At 55.9% G+C, this 25525-nt stretch overlaps 1 protein-coding gene across 3 annotated transcripts; it reads right to left on the bottom strand.

The window, feature by feature from the left end:
* Positions 1 to 1779: 1779 nt before the first annotated feature.
* Positions 1780 to 19120, bottom strand: TBKBP1 (TBK1 binding protein 1). 3 transcript variants are annotated; one of them, XM_059997562.1, is made up of 10 exons: positions 19077 to 19120; positions 16872 to 17131; positions 16340 to 16462; positions 16001 to 16105; positions 14789 to 14969; positions 14005 to 14177; positions 13747 to 13808; positions 5208 to 5326; positions 4264 to 4991; positions 1780 to 3206 (listed from the first exon to the last, which is right to left on the bottom strand). In XM_059997562.1, the coding sequence occupies exons 2-10, from the start codon at positions 17094 to 17096 to the stop codon at positions 3078 to 3080; spliced, it is 1845 nt and encodes a 614-aa protein (XP_059853545.1). In that variant the 5' UTR covers positions 17097 to 17131; positions 19077 to 19120; the 3' UTR covers positions 1780 to 3077. The 3 variants fall into 3 exon arrangements, with proteins under 3 accessions (XP_059853545.1, XP_059853546.1, XP_059853544.1); XM_059997563.1 differs by lacking the exon at positions 19077 to 19120 and adding an exon at positions 17534 to 18891; XM_059997561.1 differs by lacking the exon at positions 19077 to 19120 and having other exon boundaries at positions 16872 to 18891.
* Between the last annotated feature and the right edge of the window lie 6405 nt (positions 19121 to 25525).

Genomic DNA, 25525 nt, shown 5'->3' with positions numbered 1-25525 from the left:
GCCAGCCGTCCAGCTCTGGGTCTGTGCTGATGACAGTGAATGGGTTCTTGGGTGTCTCCTCCAGCCTTAGCAGGATCTTCCCCCCACTTTGCTCCTGCGCAAGTTCTCCCGCCCTCCTCACCCTTCCAGGAGCTTAGAGATCCAGACCCCTCTGCCCCACGCTCTCTCAGGCCCTGGTGTTCCTCAATCACTCCCACAGAGTCCTTCCATCTGATCACAGCCCTGGTTGGGAAGAGGAGGATGAGTGTTGGCTGGGCTCCCCAGCCCCTCCTCCAGCCCCCCCACCCCTGATGTCTTCTCTTCTGGGCAGGCATTAAGTTAAAGGCTGTGGTTCTGGAGGACCTGGGCTGCGGAAACACTAGCTTTTTCTCCCTTCCTCCCCTTCCCTCCCAGCTCCACCCAGCTTCCCACCTTACACCTGAGCCCTTTCCCGGGTCCCCAGAAATCAAGGAGACAAGCTGCCAGAATCTGCACCCTATGTTGCCATGCTCCCCTCACCCTGGTGACAGGGGAAATGTCCAGGTTGCAGGATACCTGGGTGCCCTCCCCCCTCAAACGCGCTCAAGGACCAGATGTGGTTACTCAGGTCACGCCCCCTCCTGTAGCTCACTCCCAGGTCATCCTTTGCACTTTTTATCTATGGCTAGGATTTCTCTTGGCTTTGTGTCTCTTTACCATCCCTAATTTACTAATGCCCTTCTAGCAAATGCTTCCAGAGAGCCAAACAAACCCAGACCCAGAAACCTGGGTGCTACCTTCCTCCATGGGAATTCACGGAGGTGGGAAAAAACCAGGGGAACCCATGTGCCAGAGGTCCCGGAAGCTTCTTTCCCAGAGCTTGTGAGAAACCATGTCCCATAGGGATGTCTGTTCTCACCTTCCCTGGCACTCAGGACTCAGCTGCAGATGGAATCCAGGTTGGATAAACTTTTAGAGGCCAGCTATAGTTGCCAACTGCAACAGAAGAGCAGGGGAGACTGGGACATCTCCCCATGGGGGTCTGCACCTTGGCACTAAATGGAAAGGGATGTTAGCCGTGGGTCTGGAGCTGAGCCTTGGGCCTTCAATGAGCAACTGCCCCTGCCTTTTGTTTTTAAGTGAATCCTTGGCCAAAAGGGTCACGTGGAAATGAAAGGCAACCAGTGTTGATGAATAAGTAACTCAGGCCCTTTCTGCAGGCAAGAGGGCACAGCCCCAGCTGGGGCAGAAGTCATGGGTTCACGACCTGCCTCTGACCTCCCAGGCTATGGGACTTTTCAAGGCAGCTGCTGAGCCTGGAGCCCAGCCCCTCCCTGCTCTCTGACCCATAAGGACATAGATCCAAATGTTCCCTCCTCTTTGAGGCGCCAGTCTGGTTCACGGCACAAGAAATCATTTGATGAAAAAATCCTGCTACTGATAAATGAATCCCCAGGCTACAGAACTTCTACCTGCCAGACCTGCTAGAAGGGAAAATTCATGAGTCCCTGACATCTGCTCAGGGCTGGTCACAAAGACACCCTCTGCTGCTCCCTACCTGTTCCAAATAAAGTCCACGTCACAGGTCACCTGTAGCCACTCACATGCCTGCATCTCCAGAATCACCTTGGAACATGGGTGCCCCGTGCATCCCCTACTTGCCCAATGCCCATCCTCCCATGGTTGTGGTTACCAGGGACAGTTTCCAAGACCTTCCGCTACAAGGGTTTCCTCCCCACCACAGCCACAGAGGGAACAGATCAAGCGCAGATGGAACAGGTAAGTTTTATTTGGACTTCCAACTTGTTCAGAGAGCTCGGGGCCCCACTCCCCTCTCCAGTCCCCCTTCCCCATTCCCCCTCCCTAGGGGGACACTCAAGGTACAAGGCCATGTGTCTCTGGAGTCCTCAGCCCCTTCCCTGCCCCACACACCCCCTCACTCCCCTGCACTGAGGAGGGGGGGAGGGATGTGAGGAGGTGGGGGACCTGGAAGAGTTGGATCAGAAAGGTACATGCACTGACAGTGGCGTCCACTGCCTGCACCGGGCTGGGACCCGGGAGGGGCTTGCAGTGGAGGGGGGCGGACTCATCGTGGGGCGGCAGGCTCTTGCCATAGCAAGCTCCACACCTCAGCCCTGGGGACCCCCTGGCCTCCTGCTTACCCGTCCTTCTGAGGGTTCGACTCTGAGGTAGATTTCACAGAGGGAATGTGGGGCTCTGGGGTGTGGGAAGGGGGTTAGCTCTTTTGAAGTTGATCTCCACAGCACCCTGGGCCCATCCTCAGGTTCTGGATTGGGAGGCGGGGCTGATGACACCCACCCAGCTAACAGAGGCTGAGTCACACCCGGGCTCCAGGGCACCTGCGGTGTCGGGGCTTGAGTGGGGTCAGGGCGGAGGGAAGCATCTGCCTTAACAATCTGTGCCTCGGTGCTGGGGCTCCAGGAGGGGGGCATAGGCCTGGGAGGCTGGCACAAATAGTTCCCTAGCCTGACGGTCATGGCGCCTCAGGGCAGCCTCTTTAGGCTGGATGCTCCCAGTCCTCCAGGGTCCTCCCTCTCCTCTCCGGGGTGGGCAGAGGGGGAGAACAGGGTTGGCCTGCAGGGAACGGCGAGTCCCGACCTGGCCATGGGATGGAGGAACTGGCGTCAGTGTGCAGGGGAGGCTCTGAGACCCCACAGGGAGGCATTCCCTGGACAGAGCACAGCCTGAGAAAGACGGACATCTGGGGAGGTGCTAGGGGAGCTCCTGGAGTCTTTTGATACCCTCCCCTCCCCCAGGCCCAAGCACTAGACACCTTCTTGGATCCAACCGTTTGAAAACAGAAAGGCAGAGGGAGAGGCTGGGTGGGATATGCCCCTTCCCACCCCAGCCCTGATCCCCACCTCCCCAGCAGAAGCCAGGGAGCTGGGGAGAGCCTCAGCTGACCTGGGAAAAGCCAGGGCTGAGTGGTGCCTGGACCAGGGAAGATGGTGCACACGTTGACTCGATAGCTAGTGGAGGTATCTGGGGGTCGCAAGGGGCAGGGGCCCCCTACGAGATTCATGCAGCATTCAAAGTGAGTGAGAGTTTGGGGGTGATGGGAGAAGGTGAAGAAACAGCCAGTGGGTGGGGGAGGCACCCTAGATCTTGCTGTTCTCCAGGTGAGAGTCAATGTGTTTGATGAGGGCATCATCGGGGTACCCGACAGGGAAACCCAGTTGGCAGAGGGGGCAGCTGCGGATATCAGAGCCCACTGTCTCCATCAGCAGCTGTGGGGAGAGAAGGGAGTCATTTATGGTCCACAATCCTCCCTCATGGTCCCCACATCCCAACCTGCCCTTCCCTGGGACCTGAGGCAGGGATGGCTGCAGCATGCAGAAGGCATCTGGGCACCCCTTCTCCTGTACCACCCCCTTCCTCCCCCTCCCTGGCCACCTTCTACCAGTTCATCACCCACTGCCCCGACCCCCGGGCATAGTGTCCCCAGGAGGTGTGAATGGGGAGGTGGGTATGCTCAGCCCCCCAAGGCATCTGCGGTAATGAGGGAAGCCAAGACCCAGATACGCCCTCAGACTGACTAAGACACAGCTCTCAGATAACTCAAAGCAGTGGATAATCCTAAACAATGTACAACCCCAAAGTAATTTTCTGTCTGGCTTTGGAATATATTTTGGTCCTTTCAGGTGGCAAGATTTGGCTCTGACATCCAGGAAACTCATTATTTCAGTGAAACGATACAGCCGTGAGATAGGGCTGTCTTCTAGGACAGACAGAAAGGGGCAGGGGCTCTGAGGCCTGATGGACAGAACTGGATGAGCAGGCCTGTCCCTGTCCGGAACCAAGACCCATGGCATCAGCATAGCCTCCGTCACCAAGTAACAGCAGATGTTTACTACTGAGCCAGGCACTGTGCAAGAGTGCTTTGGGCTCACTGCCTCCCTCTTAAGAACTCTCTAATGGAATTAGATAATAAATCATTGACCTCATTTTTGCAGATGAGAAAACTGAAGGCCAAGAAGATAAGTAACTTGCCGGAGGTCCCAAAGCTACTAAGTGGTGGAATCCAGAATCAAAGCCAGGACTGTCACTCTAAAGACCCGGGCCTTTAACCGTGAAACTGAACAAGTTTTAACGGTGTGGGCCCCAATTCATGCCAACAAAAGGCCACTGGAGAGAGAGGGGTTGCTGCGCCCCGGGAAGGGGGCGGTAACAAAGGAAGGGAGCCCCGCCCATCAATCAGGCGTGAAGAGGGCGGCGGGCCCCCACCCCGCGGCCCCCCACCCCCCGCCGGGTCTGAGGCACGTGCCCGCGCACGTGCCCACTCACGTTGATGGACGGCCAGGACTGCGCGTGCTCGGCGTGGGTGTAGGCGGTGGCGGCGGGCGACTCCGGGATGGGGAAGCCAGCGCAGAACGAGGCGCAGCGGATGGCGCCAGCCTCCGGGCTGGGCGGGCTGGCGGGCACGGCCCACTCCTCCTCCTCCGACGGCTGCTTCTCGAAGCGCAGGCGGATGCCTTCGAAGGCGCGCCGTGGGCTGAGGGGCCGGCCGGGGCCGTAGAGCTCGCTGCCGTAGGCCCGCGGCTTGGGCAGCGTGGCCGCCTCGGCCTGCAGCCAGGGCGGGGAGGCGCCCGCGTAGCCCGCGCCCTCCGCCATCTCCGAGTAGCTGCGCCGGCCCTGGAAGCCGGCCTTCACGTGGTGGCTGGGCGGCTTGGCGTAGGCTCGCTCGCCCAGTGTCCTCTCCCCGGGCGGCGGGGGTGGTGGGGGCCGGGGCTGCGGGGCCGGGCAGGCGGGAGGCCCTGGGGAGCGGCACTGCGGGCTGGGGGACTGGCATGGCGGCGGCACCGGCGAGCGGCGCTGCGGGACGGGCGACGGGCAGGAGGGCGAGGCCGGCGAGCGGCGCTGCTGGGGCGAAGGGCAAGGGGGCCCGGGAGAGCGGCGCTGGGGGACGGGGGACTGGCACGGGGGGCAAGGGGGCGCCGCTCGGGCCGGCGGGGAGTGCGAGGGACACTGGGGGGCCGGGGAGTGGCGCTGCGACAGCGGCGAGTGCCTCTGGCCTAGAAGAGAAGGGGGACAGTGGTGGGGAGAGAAGACGTCAGAACTGGGGAAACAGGGCCTTGCCGGCGACCAGTGCCCACCCACTCTCCGAACGGGAGTGGAAAAGGCCTGGGCACGGGGGAAGGAAGTGAAGGGTGGTCCCCGGACGCAGGACGGTGGCCATAGCTATCCCCTCCTTCCGGGTCCAGCTCCAGGCCTCCCCTGCCCCATCTCACCGCCACTCCGAGCCTGCTCCTGCAGCAGAGTCCTCAGGATCCTCCCCTGCAGGGAACTCAACTCCCGAAGCCGGCCCAGCTCCTCTGTCAGCTCCGTGTAAGCCAGCGCCAAATTCACCCTGAAGGACACCCAGTCACCCAGGTCAAGGCTTGACCCCAGCCTGCCCTGACCCTGAGGTCAGAGGGCAGGGAGTGGGGGAGAGGAGAAGGGAAATGGGTTCACTGCCACAGCTGTGGAGAACTGCCTCTGCCCCACATCTGGCCCTCCCCTCCTCTCCCAGGCCCTCCTAGCCCCGCTGCAGAAATTCTCTTGGGCTTTGAGGGCCACCTCAAACGGAACTTCTTCCAGGGACCCCTCCCCCGACCCCGAGCCTTACCTTGGTTTAGGGCAGTGGTTCCCAGACTATGGGCTGGGGATAGAGAGCTCAGTGATATCAAGGGATCCCTGAGATTGTGTATTCACTGAGCCTTGTCTGTGGCCTGAACACACCTCATACAGGTATGTGTGAATGTTTTTCTAATCTGTGCAGAAGCTGTGGTGACAAATAAAACACAGATTCATCAAAAAGCTGCACTGAATTTATAGTAGGTTTTGTCCCTGTGAATTTTCTCAAAGAGCTCATGGTAATAGTTTAAGTGCAATCTGTGTATTGGGGGCAGGGGCTGCCTGAGGAGTCCTCACCTTTGAAAGATCAGGGATCACTGCTGCACAGCCTATGAAGAGCTCCATTCCATAAGTGAAGACATGGCCTTCTAGCTTGGCAGAGGTGCCAACTGATAAACTTGAACCCAAGTCTGCCTATTTCCAGGTCCACTGCTCTTGCTTCCACCTCAAAGCTGCCTCTGAGCTCGATTCAGCCTTGCAACTCCCAGGATCATCAGGGAACCCTTTACATGGAGCTGTTGTGCACTGAACACCTCCAGGGGGCGCCACTCACATTAAGCACCTAACAAAAGTTGCCTTGTTCTGGAACTTCACTGGGAGTTCCTCAAAGTTGCGGTCTATATCACTGTATTCGTATTCCCAGCATCTTGTCCAGGGTCTGGTACCCAGGAGCTGTTCAGTAAGTGCATATTGAATTGAGCCTCTCTATCCATTTTTCTCTCTTCCCTTTTTTTCCTCGCACTTCATGCTCAGGCCTCCTGGGCACCCACCCTCGTGGAGCTGGAACAGACTTAGCAAAGACTTCAACCACTTCCTTTTCTCTTCCTTTTTCTTGGGTCCCTGTGACCCAGAATCACTGAAGGTTATCATTCTCAACACTGCCCCTCCCCTCTCTCCCACCCCAGCCTGCACACCTCCAGGGAGCCTGTCTTGATGTCACATGAGGCTCTGCCATGGCCTTGGGTCACTGCTTTCATCTCTGATCTGGGGTTGGACCAATCCTGGGAAGCAGGGGATTTTGTCTCCTCAGATCTTGCCTCCTCAATCCAGAAGGGACTCTGGAACTTTGTGGAAGTTGGAGCTGGAGGGAAGTGGCAGGCAGAGGCTTGGCCAGTCCAGAGGGATTTCCTCACAGGGGAGGCCCTATTGCCCCAGTAGCTGAAGGGCCCTGGGCAGCAAGGAGAGGAGGGTGGAGGCAGTTCTCCAGACCCTGGGGGCCCTGTCCTCATCCCATGGTAATGGACGTGTGAGAGAGGATGTATGTGAATGGGAGGGAATGAAGGGAGGTGTGAGACCACTGTGATGGGTGTGAGGAACAGGGTGAGAGAGAGAGTGTGTGTGTGTGACCCCGGAGAAAAGGAGGGGAAGTCATGAGGTTAGGGCTTCAGAGGGCAGGAAAAGCCGAGGTGCAGAGGGTAGATGATGACTGAACTCCCTCGCTCTCTACTCACTGGCGGGCTCTCTCGCGCCAATCCTGGGGCAGAGCTGGGTGGAAGGGGGAGCCCCTCCCACAACAAAGCTATTTTTAACCCATTTGGACCAAAGCCAAATTCTTGCAAACAGGCTGGGATTCTGGGGGACAAGCCCACTTCTAAAGGCGGGAGAGTGCCCTCTACCAGTCTGATGGTGGACAGGGATGGACAGGAGCAGAGAGGAGGGAGTCCTTTTGGGAGCCCTGGCCAAGGTGCTGCAGCCTCTATCCCACCACATCTCAGCCGTCGTGTGTCCTATGTTCCCCCACGCTCTTCTTCAGCATGGGGAGAAATGGCATTGCCTTCATCAGACTGGGAGGCCAGTCTGTGTCCCACATTAAATTGGGGACTTCCCAGCAGGAGGCTCCCCTCTTCAAACCGAGGGAATCTGAGGGCAGGAGCTGCGTCTCCCCCGCTCAGACTGGGGGCTTTTGGAGGACTGTGCTAGCCCCTCAGGGGTGGGGGCAGGGGGGTGCCCAGCCCTGGGCAGGGCACTGATGGAACATCCTCTCTGACCGAGCAACCACAGTTTCTCTCCCTGTCCGCCTTCACTGCTGTATCTCAGGTGACAGATACAGGCTGTCGCCTTCACACCCTGCCTTAGCGATCTCACCTGCCACACTCAGTTGCCAAGCTCCATCTCTCCCCGCTTGCCTTCTTCCCCATATCAGGAGCTACCCCAGTTTCCACCGCCCAGCTCCTGGCACCCTCCTCGCAGCAAAACAGGGCAAGAGGAAATGGAACGGAGAAGGCCCTGGCCCAAAATGCCCAGCCCCTCTTCCAGCTCTGACCCCGTGTCCTCCTGGAGCTCCAGGCAGCCCTTGCAATGACCTCTGAGACCCCGGGCAAGGTGGGGGGACCTGACCTCCTGATGCCCCATGGCCCTGTGGGACCTCCCCCTTCATTGGGCGTCTCTCTCTCTTCCCACCTCAAGATGCTCAGGCCCAGGCTACTAAATGCTCTAACAACCCGAATGACTCCCATTAGAAAACACTGCCAATTCAGTGGAAAAAAATCTCACTTCACAACACAACCAAGAGTCGCACACGTGCACCTGAATACACATTCCACTTCCTGGCTTCCTGGCCCACACCTGAGTGCTATTTTCCACCATCACAGCTGTCTGGGAAGGATGGGTCAGGTGAACGGCAGCAGACGGCTGCATTTGGGTGCTTCTTCATTGCTTAAATTATGGGGGAAAATCCTGTCTGAGTCTCTCAGAACTTGGGAAGGACTCAGGGAGAAAAGAGTCATAAATAATCTGTATGAGCCCTTATGGGCCAGGCATTGTGCTAAGAATTTAATCTTCACAACAACCCTACAGTGTGACCACTCTTATTATCTCCATCCGAACAGATGAGAAAACTGAAGCTTACAGAGGTTAAGTCACTTGACCAAAGCCATAAAGCCCAGTAATAGTGGAGTTGCTGGAATGGGAGCTCCCGTCTCCTGGACTCCAAAGTTGAGGCTACTGACCACTAAGCTATCTACTGCCTTCCAAAAGGATCAGGGAACGGGGGAAAGGAGAGGTGGGAAGGCAGCAGAGGGAAAGATGAGGAGGAGGAGGAAGAGGCTGGGGACCTGCAAAGTGGCCTGGGAGCCCTGAGCATCACCAGCCCTGCCCTGGGAGGGGAGAGGAAGGCGCTAGACACGTGTGGAAGTGGAAGGACAGAGTTTATATTAAGAGGCCGGGTCAAGGTCACAGAGCAGTGGTGGCACAGAGCAGGGATGCAAACAGGCTCTTGGCACCTCAGCCTGCTGCGCTGGCACCTTCGGAAGAGCCACAGTGCAAATGGCAGCATTGGCAGGAAAGAGGGCTCCCACCACTGCAAACCTTTCCACCCTTTGTTGACTTATCCTTTCATTCATTCTTTCCACGAATAATTGAGGGGGCTCAAAAATTCATCTGGAAACAATCATCTTCACTGTTATTGACAAAGCAACTGAGATGAGAAAGGTTAGAGACCTAAGCGTCTGCCTCTGTAAAAGGCCTCTTTCTGCCCCAAACCAGCTGGGAGACACGTCCGAGTGCAGTGTCTTCCCCAGGGAGGTTCACTTGGGTGCCCTGTGCTGCGCTGCAGCCTCTGTGAGGATGCGGATTTGGATGCAGACGCAGATGCGGCAGGGTCGAAATTCAGACCAGCACTGGGTCATGGGATTAGAACGAGGGATGGATGGGCTCAAGGTCAGGATTAAGGCTGGGGTCGGGGTCAGATTAGTTCATTTTCAGTCAGGATTGTAGATGGAGCTGGGGGCAGGATGAGGGATAGGGTTACAGGGAGGGATGGGATCAGTATTAGGGATACGACCGGGGTAAGGATCAGAGCTGGTCATGTGGTCAGAATCCCTGGCTGACAGAATCAGCAGGAAAACAGAAATCCAGCATCCCCACCCCCTCCATCCTTGCCCATAGCTGCCCCCTGCTGCCCCCAGCCACCTCACCCCCGCGGGGGAATTGAGGGACCCAACTTTCCACCACCCACAGGCACACCCAGCATTAGTCTTCCCACCCGGCCCGACCCTCAGGGAGGGGACCACAGGCACCGGGCCGTGGAGGGACTTGAGGTTGTGGGCCGGGGGAGGAGGAAGTCGCATGCAACAACCCAGCGCTCCACCACTTCCTTTCAGGCGCCTTGAGCCCCTTCACTCTCCTCGGCCAGCTATGACTTGCGGTCCACAGAGCCCAGCTCTTCATGGCAGCCCCTGCCATGCTTCCAGCTCAGCCAGATGTTCTCTGTGTCTAGAAAGCCTCCTCAGATACAACCAAACCGAGAGGCTCACAGCAGGGCTAGGAACCAGGGTCCCCATTTCGGTTGGGGGGGCCCACACATCCCAGTTTGCCCAGGGCTGTCCTGGTTCACAGGAGTCACCTGGCATAATTATTAATAGGGCCCCCTTTCACTTTTAAAAATGATCAGGTTTAGTCAACAAATCATCTGGCTGCCCCTCATATAAGGACCTCCTACTTGGATAAGAATGTGAACCAGAAAAACACCACAAGGTACCGTCACCCCACCTGCTCAGGACCTGTTTGGAATTTGCACTTAACTTCTCTGATTACTTCTTTGTAACCTTGGTTTGCTCAGCTGTAAAAGGGGACAATACTGTCACATTTTGGTGAGAGACAAATGAGATTTTGTAGGTAAACTGCCTCGTAGAGTGTCTGCTGTGGATGAAGACTCAGGGAAGCACCTAGGAGACGGGTGGAGAAAGGGGGAAACCAGTTTTGATCCTTTTCTAGAGATACCAGCTCAGTGAGTTTGGTTTGAATGAGGGGAGGACGTGGAGTTCCCCATCGAGGGAGAGAGCGTGGGTAAGAGCTGCTCTCTGCCTCCCTGGCAGGGAAAGGGTCAGAGACAGTTCAAAGCCCACCAACCCCTCAGACCACAATTAGGTGGGCGTGGTGGGCCCCTACTACAGAACCCCTCCCCACCCTTGGGGAGCCCCGAGGCTGCAAGTGCTCAGGGCTTAATTCCTGTGGGCCGGGTACCCAGGCTGAAGGAAATTTGAAAGAAAGGAAGTAGGGAGGGTGAGAAGCGTGAAGGGGGAGGCCCTGGGCCCGCTGGTTCTGGGGCATGAGACTAAGCTCAGGGTACACGGGGGTCTCCGACTTCCGTCCTGACTCCCCCCCACAACTCTGCCCTTGACCTCCGTGCAGAGTTTCCATCCTCTCTCTCCGAGTTCACACTTCTCCCCCACCACTAACCGCAGCCCACGCAGAGGCTTGTGGGTGGAGAGAGGGGTGGGGGGTGGGCGGAAAAGCACCCAGGCTACAACACTGAGCCCCCCACGTTGGGGAGAAAGGCCTCTAGTCCCCCCCCATCACTCATACTGAATCCCCATCTTCTCACAGGGTGCTCCCCTCATGGATGAACCCCCTCCCTCACTGGCCCTCATTCCCCTGACGGAGCCCCCTCAAGGAGCCCCCTCTCCACAATCTCCCTTCCACCCTCAGCGCTGGCCACACCCTCAGGAAGGCCGCACTCAGGACCTGTGACCCCGAGTGGGGCCCAGAGGGAAGGAGGCCATGGGTTCTGCACCTCTCACTTGGCTGGGACCCTCCTGGGGTCCTCAGCTCCCTGCACATTCTCAGGAGCAGGTGGTCTCCACTCCTACCTCCTCCTTCATTATTGCCTTTGGCCCGCGAGTCACCCTCAGCGGCTCTTCCTCTGGGGCAATTCGTCCCCCTGGGCACCGACCACCAGATGCTGGGCTGACCGAACAGCAGGGAAATCTTGACCGGAGGTCAGACCTGGAGGGTGGCAGTCCGGTCTGGGTGCCCATTTTCAGAGGCACATTGATGACCTGGACCTGTGAGCCAGGGGCTGGGATGGGAGGGACTGGAAGCCTTGGGGCTGGGGCTGCGTCCCAGGACTGCCCCCTCAGCACCTGGGGGACTCACTGAGGGGAATTAATAGAGGCGGTGGCAGTACAAGTGAGGGCGTGTGAACAGCCAGGACTCCCACGGTGAAACTGGCCACCTGGAGGCATCCACACAGAGACGGGGGAGCACCTCTCGGGGGTACACAGGGTTCCCACAGAGGACTCGGCTGGACTCAGGAAGCTCTGTGGCTCCCTCTTTAGCCTTCACACCTCCATCTGGATAACCCACCCCTGCAATCCTCTCCTAGGAAGGTCCACATATAAAATTCCCACTAGCCTGGAGGCTTAGGCAGAAGTAGAAAGAAAAGGAGGGGCTGGTGGGGGGAAAGGAGCTGGAGTAGATGACTGAGGCCTCCTCAGGTGGGAGGACGGGGAGGGAGCACTCGGGAAGCGGCTTATTACCAAAAGGAGCTGAGTTTATAAGAAAATAAAACTACCGGGGGAGGGAGGACTTCCTCTGAGAATTAACTCTTGCCAAGCTGAGGCTATCCAGAGATGCTTGGCCTGAAAAGAAGTGTGAAGCTGGGCAGGCAGGGCCCAGCCGGCTCTACGGGTAGACGTCCAGGAGGCCCTGATGCAGAGCCCAAGCCATGGAGACCGAGGGGAGGAGCTGGAGGTCACCTCAGGTAGGAGCAGCCCCGGAGCAGAGCCCAGCTCCCTCTGGCCAAAGGGACAGGGTCGGGGCGGGTGGGGGTGCCTTGGGGTGCGAAGGAAAAGCGGCTGTCCGGGCCAGAATTAGTGGCGTAGACGATATGACCTCCAAAAGCATCTGCGGGAGGGGTTCTCTTCTACTCACTCGCTCACGTGGCCCCTTGGGACCCACCCCCCCTTTTCTGCCTCCCCCACATCACCTTCTGCCACTTCTCCCAGCAACGACGGACCTCTGAGGCCATGAGGGAAACCTGGGGCCAGATTAGGTGAAGTGGACAAAGCTAAGCCACTCGGCATCCCAAGAGGGGTCCCTGAGATTCGAAACCTGGCTGTTCGGACTCCAGCCAAAAAAAATCCTCTCTCTGGGTTCAACCAATTGAGGGAGGCTTCACTGCTGGTCTTCTAAGAGGGAGTAGGATTCAGTGAGCCATAAAGGGCCCCACGGTGTGACTTTAGGGGCAAGCTATGATTCTAGAATGTGTGTGTGTGTGTGTGTGTGTGTGTGTGTGTGTGTGTGTGCGCGCGCGCTTTCCGGGTCTGGGTACACAGGCTAGGATGGACCCTGAGCCCCAGCCACAAGCTAGGGTGGACCCTCTCTGCAGAGGCCCCTAACAGCTGAGGGGTCCCGCCCATCAGTCCCACACACTGGGTTCTCACTCCCCAGCTATCACAGCCCCACCCAGGCCCTCACCCCAGGGTGCAGAGGGAGGTGAGAGGTACCCCCAACTGGCCAGAAGCCAGGAGGAAGGTGAGGAGGGAGCCTGCTGGGAGGAGGACCGGGGGTCCTGGGGCTGGGTGTGTGGTGTGGTGGAGGGTTAGCTCCTGCCCTTGCTGGGCCTCAGTCTTCCCCTCTGATGAAAGTAGGGAGTCTGTGCCACACGTCTCATCTTAGGGGAGAAGGCTTAGGCGGAAGGAGGTTTGTGCTCTGTTTCTCAGAAAGTGGGAGAGGACGAGTTCGGGTGCGGATGTGAAAGGCACCAGGCTCACTGCTGCCAGGCTGCGCTCACCCTCTCCCTGGCTGCCCAATGCTGCCCCGGAGGCCCCGCTACTAGGCTTCACCCTGACATAGCTCCCTCCCCACCTACTGCTGCCTCTCTTTAATGGCAGGATCCCCAAGAGACACCCCAGCATAATACGTTCTAATTCCCTGCATGCTGCTGTATGAACTCAAGGAAGTCCATCCTCTCCTAAGCCTCAGCTTTCTCTCTCCTGAGATAGGAGACGAGGCACCACAAATCCTAAAAGAGACCATCTCCTTCCTCCTTGTCAGGGAGGACAGGGTTAACCCAAGCGGCTGGGCCTTGTTACTGGGATAGAAAATGGGCTCCAGAGAGGCCCCCAAACTCACCAGGGGACACTGAACATAGCAGCAAAGCTTCTGAGAAAGTCTCTCTCAACACCTGACACCTCAAGAAGACACAGGCCTGGGTGCCAGAGGAAAGCAAAGGGTACCTCCCAGAACCTGAGCACCTCCAGAAGCTCGCCTTCTTCCTGTGAAGGGTGCAGAGCCACACAAGCAACCCGACAGCGTGGAAGAGAGATCCCCCAAACAGTGTGCAGGGGGAGGAGAGAATCAAAGGGGGAACCTGGAAAATGCCATCCCCGGGGGTGCAGAGGTTAAGAGGAGGAGGATTACAGAGTGACTTACTGATCATCCCCAACTCTTTTCACCCACGCCATGTCGCGCTCTGACTGGTTGGAGGCCAGATCCTAAGGGAAAGATCGAGCAGTCAGACCCCAACCTCACCTTGCCTGAACTTCCCTTCTTTACCATTCCCAGGGCTGGTCTGTACTCAGTGAGGAAGTCCCAGATCTCTAAAGTCGTTTCCAGCAGCCCCCAGACCTTCAAGGAGCTCTGCAGGTGCCAGAGCAGGGACCCCAGGTCAGCGCCCCCCCCCCTTTTTACCTGGGCCCGGGTCTCCTGCAGCTGCTTCAGCTCCCCCTGCAGCCGCTCACACTCAGCCTGGAGCTGCTCCTCCCGAAGCTGAGCCCCCCGGGCCTCTCCCTGGGCAGCCTCCAGAGCCTCTTCTAGCTGCCGCCGCTCCAGCTCACTCATACTCGGCGTGGGGCCTGGCCAGCCTGCCGGTAGAGGAAAGGACAATGTCAGGCTGGAACCAGCTGCCGGACACCCTCCACCCACTCCCAGATCAATACAAAGTGAAACGGGTGAGAACTGCAGCGTGAAGGATCCAAGAGAGACATCCAGAGGGTAGATATCCCAGGATGAGAGAGAGACCTCTACTGAGGGCAGAGGGGAACAGTGGGCTGAGCCGCTTTTTCTAATCTTTCTGGTGGCCAGGGGAGAAATAAGACGGGCTCTGGAACGGTTTCCCCAGCCAGACTCAAGTCTGAAAGCATCCTCAGGGGCCTCTCCTAATCACAACGGAAGACAGGCGGAGGGGACTCTGGGTGGGGCCGCCCTCTGCCGGCACATACAGGAATTGCATGGGAGAGCCTGGGAATGAAGGAGTTAAGGGTGGGGGGATGCCAGTGGGAGAAACTGGGGTAATAGTTGATGAGGTGAGGGGACAGTTGGTAAGGAGGGATGAGGTGATTATGGGAGAAGTTTAAGACATTGTAACGGGGTGCTGACTACCAGTCTGAAACACTGGAGGTGTCCAATAGTGTTGAAATGGGGGGCTGGCTTGGGAACTTCAGAGTATGGAAATCAGGGGTGGCTGAGATCTCACCGTGACTCAAGCCAGATCCGCCTCTTAGTGCCAAGTAGTGCAGGTCCAGATCAGCACAGGGCGGGGCAGGGGCAGGTGGGGGGCTCAGGCTGGGGAAGGCTGCATCCCGGAGGCCTTGTTGCTGCCGCAGCTGCTGCTCCAAACCACAGATCTGCCGCAGGTGGGTCTCCACCAGGGCCCGCTATGGGGGGGAAACAAAGGGGTGAGGATCTGCATCAGGTCAGGGCACACCTGTGGGCCGCCCAAACCCAGAACTTCTCCATGTCTGGGTATCCATCACCCCCCTAAACTGAGCAGAGACCCCAGGTCACATATCCCAACTCCACTCTCCAAGTGGCCATGAGTCTCCTCTCCCAGCAACTGCAATGCAGATGTTTCTGGCTACTGCCCCTTGCAAGGTCAGAGTTAATGCCTCTTCCTTGTCACTAACATGCAGACACACTTATAAGAACACTCAGCCTCCTGTCCAGACACCACCACACCCTCAGGAGCATAATAATTTCCATTTTCATATGTCACTTAACCACTCTGGGCTTCACCTACCTCACCTATAACACGGAGCTAACCACACCTACCTCTTAAGTAAGTTTGTTACGAGGATTAGAATGAGTAAATATATCTAAAGAGATAAGAACGATGCCTGGCACAGTTAAGTGCCATTAAGTGTTTGTGATTGTTAAGTCAAAGCATTTTTTACACAAATGCCCAACAGCTCAGCAATGTTGTTATTTGCCCCACTTTTCACAGGCAGGACAGAGGCTAAGTGACTTGACCCAGCTCACAGCTAGGAGTCAGCAAGAGACCATGCCTCCTGATTCCAACACCTGCCCACCTGCTCACATGCATGGCTATACCCTGACTCAGAATCACACACAGGCCAAGGCCCATCCCAGCAGCCACGAACACTTTCAGTCACCTCTGCCCTCACCCACACAGCCTTCCAGCTCAGTGCTATAGGTGCAGGGTCAACGCAGCGTGAGCACCAACATACACACAGATTCACAGTGTTCTACAGGGCTACTCACAGTCACCTCCTGTCACTGCATGGCCAGGATGTACACAGAGTCACTCACAACCTGTATGATACACACAACCCCACTCACCAGGCCAAACGGGCACTCACTCACGGACAGACACGAACACGGTGGGGTGCATTCCACAAGCACACAGCCAAGGTCACACCCTCAAGCACCCGGGCTCCCTGGACCTCACCATCTCCCCCAGCTCCGTCTCCAGGTCACTCTTCTCCACGCAGAGCTTCTCGTAAGCCTGGATCATCTCCCCGAGCTGTTCTTCCTGCTCCTTATTCTTCTGCAACTGGACGGGGCCCGGAGGGGGTGGAGTGCAGCCAGAGTCAGGCCCATCTTGACTTGGGGGCAGAGCAGCACCCTGTGCCTCCCACCCCCACTCCCAGCACCCAGTGGAGGGGTAGGAGGAGCTGCAGCTGGTTCTAGGGAGGACCATGGCCATCTCTGATCAAGGAGATGGAAGGTCAGAGGCTGGGGAGGTTATCAGAAATGGACTGGAGCAAAGAGCTCAGGGAGGGCTCACCTCGTGCTGGAACTGGTTGAGCCGTTGCTGCAGGCTGACTTTCTCCACCTCCAGCAGGGAGCCATCCTTGATTTCATACAAAGAGAAGCCGTGCTCCTCTCCAAAGTCATTGATCAGTGGGTACTGCGGGTGGGGCAGGCCCTCAGAAGAGCTTCAGCCTTGCTGTGTCCCCATCCCACAACCTGCATCAGAATCCTCGCCTCTCCCTCCCCACTCCAGTGGGATCTGTACATCCTGATTCCCATGGCCCTGTAGGCGTCTCCCACCAACCAGATCTTTTTTAGATCCAAGGTCCAGCATTCCAAAGCGGATCCCTCCTGATCCTTTCCTGATTGGTGCTGGGGTCTCCAGAGTTCCCATCCGTCCAGAGCAGCCACATCCCTCGTGAGGGATCCTCAAGTTCCCAAGAGTCTGTACCCTGACCCCTCTTTTGGATCCCTGGAATCTCTGCTGGATCCCCAGTTCCTGCCACCCAGCAGCCCCCTCCCCTGTCACACACACAGCCAGACCCCCGTCATCTCCAGGTTCTGACCTTAATCTCGTAGACTTTGAGGCGGCGGCGGAGGGTGGCATTCTCCCTCTCCAGGCCCCCCAGCCGCTCTTTGATGTCTCCGTAGGCCGTGATCAGGGCAAAGTGGGAGGCGGAGCACATGTCCCCCCCCAGCGAGGGGTCTCCAGGGGCATCCAGCCACACCTCACTGGGCCCCAGGGCCTCCTGGGTCAGGATGCTGATGTCATCCTCAAACATGGACTCCATGGCAAGGGCCTGGGCCACAGCCCGCCCTGGGCCTCCTGGGAGAGCAGGAGCAACGAGCAACGGTGGAGAGGGTGGCCCAGAGCTTGTCCCTAATACCCCTTGTCCTGGCCTGAGGAGCCCTGCGGCCAGCTGGGATGCAGCCTGGTCCTGCCCCCGTGTCTCACAGCCCCCTCCCAGACCCATCTTCTCTTCTCTGCTGCCTTTGGGGGAAGGAGCTAGGACCAGACGGAGGTGGCGGGGGTGGGGGTGGGGGGGGTGGAGCAGTGACAAATAGGGACAAGTAAGTGAGGCCAGCAGCAGGGAAGGGCTCCTTCCAGAACCCAGGGAGAACTGTGGACAGGAGAGGGCTGCCTTCCCAGCACACAGGGCCCAGATGGGGACTGCCTTGACTCACTCCTCAGCCCCTTCTCCACCCCAGGCTTCACTTCCCCAAATACCTTTCTTCCAAGCTCCTCATGCCAGGCCTCTGGCACCCCTGGCTCCTCCCTAAGGAAGGCCCAGTGCTTCTGGGAGGGTCAGCCCCACCACTGACAGAACATCCTCTGCTGGGCCCCCGCCCAACTCCCCGGCTTCCTCCTCCAGGATCCCAGAGTTCAGGAAAAGGAAGTGCTTCCCCCACTCACACCAGGCCGGGCGGCTGTGGCAACCCTCCAGGCCCTCCACACCCCTGACCTGGGACCCACAGGAGGTCATCGGCTGAGTGTCTGAGGGTACACAGTGGGGAAGGGGGCTCTGGGAGAGAGCCCGGCGCAGGTGGAGAGGGCTGACAGAGAATTCTGAAGCCTGGCCTGTGTGCCTGAACAGAGGGAAATGGGGAGCCCTGAGAGGGGGCAGGAATGACTCAGGGCTCCCGAAAGAGTAGGCGAGGGGGTGCGTGTGTACTTTTCCTGGCCCTGTTTATGAATGTGTGTCTGTGGTTGGCATGTGTGGGGGGAATGTGTGTGTCTGTGAATGAGTGTAGGTGTATCACAGTCAATGAGTGCCTTAGCGGGGCTGCGGGCGGGCGGGCGGGGGGGGGGGGTCGGAGGGAGTGGGGAAGTGGCCAGGAGGCCGTGTGTGTTTGTGTGTGCACGCGTGCGTGAGCGTGTGTGAAGGGTGGGCACGTTCGGGGCCGTGTGTCACGTGAGGCACTATGGGAATGTCCGAGGTGTGTGCGCGCGCGCCAGAGCGTGTGTGCCCATAGGAGAGGGGGCTCCCGAGGTGTGAGTTGAGGCAGTGGGGTCCGCGACATCCCAAAATCGGGCAGCAGGAGCCTGGGGTGAAGAGGGCCCAGGCCCAGGCCCCAACACTGCCCCGCCTTAAGTGCCAGGGAAACGCGTGTGACCGGGTCTGAGTAAGGAGTGTGTGCGCGCGTATTTGTATGGCTGGCCCCACCTTTAACCCTCTCCTCCCCAGGCCCATCCCCTCTCCCCAAACTCCGCTGTCCGCGCTCACCACACCCGCCCAGACCCCCGGCTGGCCGGCCACCTCGGGCCCAACTCCACTAGCCAGGGCTCTGGACCCTTAGCGGCCGCGACCAGTGTTCGATTCCTCTGCATCCCCTCCCTCGGCCCAGCGACCCCGCGCGAGAGCGACAGCAGGCGGATGGGGAGGGGGTGCCTCCTCGGCCCCGGGCCCCTTCTGCGGTCCCTTTAAGAGCCGCCCTTTAAACCCCTTTAGCTCGGCGGACAGAAACTGTCGCCCCTCCCCTCTCAGGGGCCGAGACCAGGCAGCCCCCTCCCCCACAGCCGGCCGAGCCCCGGGGCCCCAGTCCGCCGTTGCCGGGCCGGGGAAAGGGCTCCGGATGCGGTGCGGCCTGAGGAGCGGCGGAGGAGGGGGAAAGGGGGAATGCGGACTGCCGACGCCGGACCCTTCCCTCCCCGCCACCCTGGGCCAGCTGCGGGCCAACCTCCCGCCCCCTCCTCCGGTCCACCCCGCGACCCACTGGGGCCGGCCCTGGACGCCGTTCCCCTCCCCCCGCCCAGCCCAGCCGGGACTCACAGCTGCTGCGGGTTCCTGCTGGTAATCGCAGCTTACCCCCTCCGCCTGCTCCCTCCCCAGACCGGTGCCCCCACCCCCCTGGCACCGCGCTCTGCTCTCGCCCTGTCGCCGCCGGGTCTCTCCCCACCCCCCACCCCCTCCCCCCAACCCCCTCCCTCGCTCCCGCCCCGCTCCTCCTCCTCCGCCGCCGCCGCTGCCGCCGCCGCCGCCGCCTCCTCCTCTTCCTCCTCCTCCTCCCCCCGGCTGCTCCGGGTTTCCCCGGCTGGGAAGGCGCCCCGGACCCCGCCGCGGCCACCACCACGTGGCAAGGGGCGGCCGGCCCCCGGCGTGCGGCCCCGCCTGGCAGCGCGCCCGGCGCCCACCAGCTCCCTGCTGCGCGGCCCATGCTCCGCGCCCCCTCCCAGACGCCTCCCATCGCACTGTGGCTTGGCGGCGTGTGTGGGGGAGTTTGCGGACGGCGCCGGGGCTCAGGAGGTGCTTTGGAATTTGCTTTGGGGCTGTATGTTTTGGGGAAAGTGAGGTTCTTTATTTGGATTGTTTTGGTCTTTGATCTTTTGAGAAGGAAAATATTAGACCTACTCTTCATAGCTCTTGGGAGAGGGCGCATTGCAATGATAATGAATACAATGACCTTAGGGTCCAGTCGGAGAGATTAGAGTTAAATCAGTAACTTCTTTGGAATTGAGAGTGAGCTAAGAAGATCAAAGTTCATTAGGAAGGGGGACAGCTTTCCTCTCCCACACACAGCCCCCTCCCCCCAACACACAGACGCACCCACAGGCCAGCGAAGTGAACAAACAACAGATTTCACCCTTCCACAAAGATTATTTGAGTACCGGCCAAACTGCTGGGCAGGAGTCACAAGTTTTTGCCACTTTCTCACTGTGTGACCTTGGGCAAGTTACTTAACCTCTCTGAATTAAATTGGAGTTAATTCCTGACCTGGGCAACTGTAGGAGAGGAATGGGGACCAGAACTAAAGGTGCTCTGTGAATCCTTAGGGGGGTGTTAATAAGTCATTTTGGTTATTCCCTGATGGATTAAAAAACCATGGGCAGAGGCATGGTCAACCTTGTTACAGGTAAGGAATGATCAAGGGAAACTCTGGAGGACTCTGGCTAACCCCTAACAAGCCAACCCTGGAAAGAGAGTATAGGCTAAGGAGGGGGCTTTTGGTAGGCTCAGAATTTAGCTTGAAGCCTCCCATCTGGAGAGAGGGTTCAGGCTGCTGGGAACCTGAGCCTATCTTTTTGGCTCCTGGAGGAGGTGGGTGGTGAATCTGGAAGGGGCAGGAGAAAAGGTTTCTTGCTTGCTGTGAGCTTTGAGAAGCAGCAGCAGCAGTTCCCATTTTGTCCCACTGTAGGGAGAAGATTGGGCTGGAGGGTGAGCTCCTCCTCCTAGGAGAGCCAGCGGGGGCTGTGTACTCTTTATTTTCAAAGAAAGGGATTCTCACTGGCTCCCTTCCTCCTCCTCCTCCTGCTGGGTTCCCTTCCAGTTGCTCCTGCTAGCCTTTTACGGTCCAGAACACTAGCTTTCTCTGAGCCATGTGGGACAACCCACCTGCCCTTTAGATATAAAGGCTACCCACAGGTGTCATCTCCCTTAAGGCTGCACAGGTTCTCTTCTAAAACTTAGAAGACCAGGCAAAAGATTGGAGGCTGGGCTTAAAGGTAGTGGGGCTGTCTCTGAGGCCTCAATGAGTGTGGATTTGGCCATCAACTGGCCTGAAACTGACTGGCAAGCCTTCCCTCACTGAAAAGGGTAATGGGTCCAGGTACCGTCTAAGCACACACTCTACAGGATGAGTTGTCAGGTCCTGATGCTGCTGGGCTGCTCAGGGTACAGGCCTGAGTCACCCAGCCGGGCACAGCCCAGTGGTTTATCTGGGATTCTAAGCAGTTGGTAGCAAAAGCCCAACAGAGATTATGCCTGGTTCAGGTGCCCCCAAAATACCTCCCTGGAATCTAGACCTGATCTCATTGCATTCTCCCTGTTTTCTGGTTCTGTTGCTCATATTGGACAGACAGTTCTGAGAACAGAAACTGTATCCCATCTGTCTTCATAGCCCTAGGTGCCCAGATAGTATCTGCTCACTATACACTTACTTATTCAACAAAGATTTCTTGAACACCTATTATGTGCTGGATGCTGAGAATACAGTGATGAGCATGTCTCTGAAGGACAAACATGTATCTCCTGCCCTCTTGGAGCTTATGTTCTCGTAGAGGAGTCAGACAAAAAAAGAAAGATTAATAAATGAAACATTATAAATTGTGATAAAAAGTAAAAAGACACAAGGGGCAACAATAGGGAAGAATTGGAGGGGGGTATCTGCTTTAGATAAAGTAGAGAAGTTCTCCCTGATGAGGTAATGTTTAAGCTAAATCTTAAGGGGTAGGAAGGAGTGTTCCTGGTTGAATGAATAAGTGAATGAAGTTGTGTAACTTTGGATGAGTTATTCTCACCTCTGTAGGCCTGTTTCTTCATCTGAGAAAACTGGAGATTGGTCTGAATTCCTTCTAAGAACCCATGATATTATCAGGGCTCATCATGATAGAGACAGAAAAAGGTAAAACCCAGGGTCCTGGTGAAAGGGGAAGGGTGGTAGAGGGAAGTGAGAGGAGAAGAGGGAATGTGGTGGACAACTGGTCAGGCTCGAGTTGTGCGACATTTGTAAATGGCATTCACAGGTGCTGTGAGAGGACCTGTCTCCAGTTATTACTGGTAGGAGAGACAGTGCAGAAGCAGGAGCCAAGTCACCCCTGCATGTTTCCTCCTTGGAAACCATCAGGGGGAGACTGTTTCCCACTCCCAGGACCCTTGCTTTGGAGAAACACTTTAACCTTCCTGTCCCATTCTTGCCTGAAAAGAGTAGGAAGAGGTGGCGTTAGCAGCTGGCAAAAATTGAATCAAAATAAAACGCAGATGACTCAGATAGAATCAGGCTGGCAGAAAAATTGATTAGACACATGTGACAATGCAGGATCCGGTTGCCACCTTAGCCCTTCAGTTCTAGATCCTAGAAAATTAGGGTTTGCTGCGGAACCATCCTGGGATTCCAACTGTAGCTGCTGGTCTTCCATCAAATCAGAGGTTTGGGCAGTGGTGGAAAGTCTCATTCCTTCCCCAGGTCCTCCAATTTCTGTGGAGGTAATGCACATCCTCCAATCAAATTTGCAAGGTTTGGGTGGAAAGTTTATAACTATTTGTGCTTCATATTCTCCGCGACTGTGTTCATTTCTGCTCTCTCCCAAACAACTAAAAATTAGTCTACAGGCATCTTGTTTTATTGTGCTTCACTTTATTGCACTTCTCAGATACTGCATGGGTTTTGTTTTGTTTTTTAACATCTTTATTGGAGTATAATTGCTTTACAATGGTGTGTTAGTTTCTGCTGTATAACAAAGTGAATCAGTTATACATATACATATGTTCCCATCTCTTCCCTCTTGCGTCTCCCTCCCTCCCACCCTCCCTATCCCACCCCTCTAGGTGGTCACAAACCACCGAGCTGATCTCCCTGTGCTATGCGGCTGCTTCCCACTAGCTATCTATTTTACGTTTAGTAGTGTATATATGTCCATGCCACTCTCTCACTTTGTCACAGCTTACCCCTCCCCCTCCCCATATCCTCAAGTCTATGCTCTAGTAGGTCTGTGTCTTTATTCCTGTCTCACCCCTAGGTTTTTTACAAATGGCAATTTTGTGGCAACCCTACATTGTGCAAGTCTATTGGGACCATTTTTCCAACAGCATTATTATTATTTTTTAAAATATTTATTTGGTTGCTCTGGGTCTTAGTTGTGGCACACGGAATCTTTAGCTGTGGCATGCAAACTCTTAGTTGCAGCATGTGGGATCTAGTTCCCTGACCAGGGATCGAATCTGGGCCCCCTGCATTGGGAGTGCAGAGTCTTAGCCACTGGACCACGAGGGAAGTCCCCCAACAGCATTATTTTTAAATTAAGGTATGTACATTGTTTTTTCACACATACTGCTTTTGCACACTTAATAGACTATAGTAAATATCTTTTTTTTTTTTTTTTTTTTTAATTTGGCCACGCCACGAGGCATGTAGGATCTTAGTTTCCTGACCAGGGATTGAACTTGCGGCCCCTGCATTGGAAGCGCGGAGTCTTAACCACTGGACTGCCAGGGAAGTCCCTAAATATAACTTTTTCTATGCACAGGGGAAACCAAAATATTGGCATGACTCACTTTATCGAGATATTCACTTTATTGTGGTGGTCTGCAACGGAACCTGCAGTATCTCTGAGGTAGGTATGCCTGTATTGAATTTTTTTTTAAATAAATTTATTTTTGGCTTCGTTGGGTCTTCATTCATTGCTGTGTGCGGGCTTTCTCTAGTTGCGTGAGCAGGGGCCTACTCTTCATTGCAGTGCGCGGGCTTCTTATTGCGGTGGCTTCTCTTGCTGTGGAGCACCGGCTCTAGTCGTGTGGGCTTCAGTAGTTGTGGCTCGCGAGCTCACTAGTTGTGGCACATGGATTCTAGAGCGCAGGCTCAGTAGTTGGGGCACATGGGCTTAGTTGCTCCGAGGCACGTGGGATCTTCCCGGGTCAGGGCTTGAACCAGGGTCCCCTGCATTGGCAGGTGGATTCTTAACCACTGCGCCACCAGGGAAGCCTCAAAGCCATGTCTTAATTCTTTTCCTCAGGATGGTGATAGGCTGCCCCTCTGCATCCAGAGCTCAGGCTGGGCACCAAAGCCGAGACGTACTTTGCTTTCAAACAAGAAGGTATGTTTCACACACACAGCTAAGCTCAGGAACTTATGGCTTAGGAGCACCTGTGAGATGAAACAGTTCAGGCCTCCTACCCGCACTGCACTGCTCAGGGTCGGCGCAGGGGTAATTCAGACATGGAGCTTACTCAGCAGCCTGTGGCCTTTTGGGCCACTAGGCACCAACATCCACCCTGCCCCCCAGCCCTGGTTCCCAAAAGCTTCTAGCTCAGAGGGAAGATGAAGCAGAAGTGCAGGGAGATGATTCAAATCCCAGTTGGGAGAAAAGTTGGCTTTAGGGAAGTATGCCACCTCCCACCAATCCTTGAATTGAGTCTGATAGTTGACAAAGGTTAACAATTGGACGTCACTATAGAATTACCGCAAAATGACTTTGCCATTTAATTCCAAAGCCCCTTCATCCAGGGCTCTCCCTGCTTGTTACCTGGAAGCTTGGTGGGAGCAGAGGCTCATCTGCTCATCCTCTAACCCTGCATAGCACACAGTATGCAGCAGCCCAGCAGGACAAGCACAGCCTATGGAGTCGGGACTGCTTGGCTAGCCCACGTGATTTTGGCAAGATTCTTGCCCCTTCTGTGCTTCTCCTCCCTCATCTGTCAACTGGGACTAAAATGGTGCTCTTGTTAAAGGGTTGATGAGGGTTACTTTCATTATCCTATATAAGATGCTTATTACAAGCCTGGCATCTGGTAATGCATAAGATCAACACTGTACGTCTAATTATTGATTAATCCTATTCCCATTCCTCCAGTTAACCCAAGGTTAAGAGGCTAGCCTGAAGTCGTCCAGCAAACGAGGGTAAGAGTTAGGTGCCCAAGTGTCTTGAGGCTCTGCCATTCCCAGGTTTCTGGATGTTCTGCCCCTCAAAGGCTAAGTGATGCCATTTCAGAAACTCCCTGAACTGTACTGACATGTCATTAGTTCAACAAATACTTACTGAGGGTCTACTGTATGTCAGGCACTGCTCTAAGCTGGGGAAAGACAGTCAAGGTCACCAAATTTGGGAGCTTTCATTATAGTTGGGAAAACTGGCAATAAATAAGCAACAAATATACCTTTAGACAGTGTTGTGAAGGAAATGCATGGCACAGCATAAATATGTACAGCATGGATCCTTGTTTTGTATTACTAAGATACCGACAGCATCTGTCCAGGACAAATGTTGAGGAAAGCTTGGGTTTTGGTATGACAGAACTGGGTTTGAATTCGAGCTCCATGTGACCTTGGTCTGATAAATTAATCTTTCTGCTCCTCATTCCTATATATTCCCCTATACAGAACTCTGTTAAGGTTGCTGTGGGAATTAATATATGATAAACATAAAATCTTTTCAGTGTTTACTGTTTTTTCACATCAGACAGGTCAAGCTGGAATCCTTGATGAGACCAGGTGGAACTGTAGCCTTGTACTGTATGTACTTTTTCAGTGTTTGTTGAGGAGGCGGGTATATGGGAACGGGGAATGACCTGGAGGGCTGCTGGAAAAAAAATTCTTAGGAGAAGCAGTTCTTCCTTACCATTTGATAATGAACCAATACCATTCTTTCCTCTAAGTATACCTTCAATGGAGAAATATTTAACGCAGTCTAGTCAAGAATTACAAGTTACCCTCTATAACCCAGTAATCTCCAAATCTGGGTACAGAAAGAAAATATTAGAACTCCTATTTATATTTATTTTTCATATAA

Source organism: Delphinus delphis, chromosome 19 (assembly GCF_949987515.2).
Source record: "Delphinus delphis chromosome 19, mDelDel1.2, whole genome shotgun sequence".
In the NCBI taxonomy this organism is placed as follows: Eukaryota; Metazoa; Chordata; class Mammalia; order Artiodactyla; family Delphinidae; genus Delphinus; species Delphinus delphis.
The sequence above is the reverse complement of the archived record's forward strand: the minus strand, read 5'-3'. Positions and strand labels throughout refer to the sequence as shown.

Excerpts from the sequence above, each read along its gene's own strand:
- TBKBP1 (XM_059997561.1), bottom strand. The coding sequence starts at position 17,279 with ATGGGTCTGGGAGGGGGCTGTGAGACACGGGGGCAGGACCAGGCTGCA. Across the intron at positions 14,970-16,000 it reads AGACGGAGCTGGGGGAGATG|CGGGCCCTGGTGGAGACCCA; the intron begins GTGAGGTCCAGG and ends TCCCCCCCATAG. Across the intron at positions 3,207-4,263 it reads AGTCCTGGCCGTCCATCAAC|CTGCTGATGGAGACAGTGGG; the intron begins GTGAGTGGGCAC and ends CTCTCCCCACAG.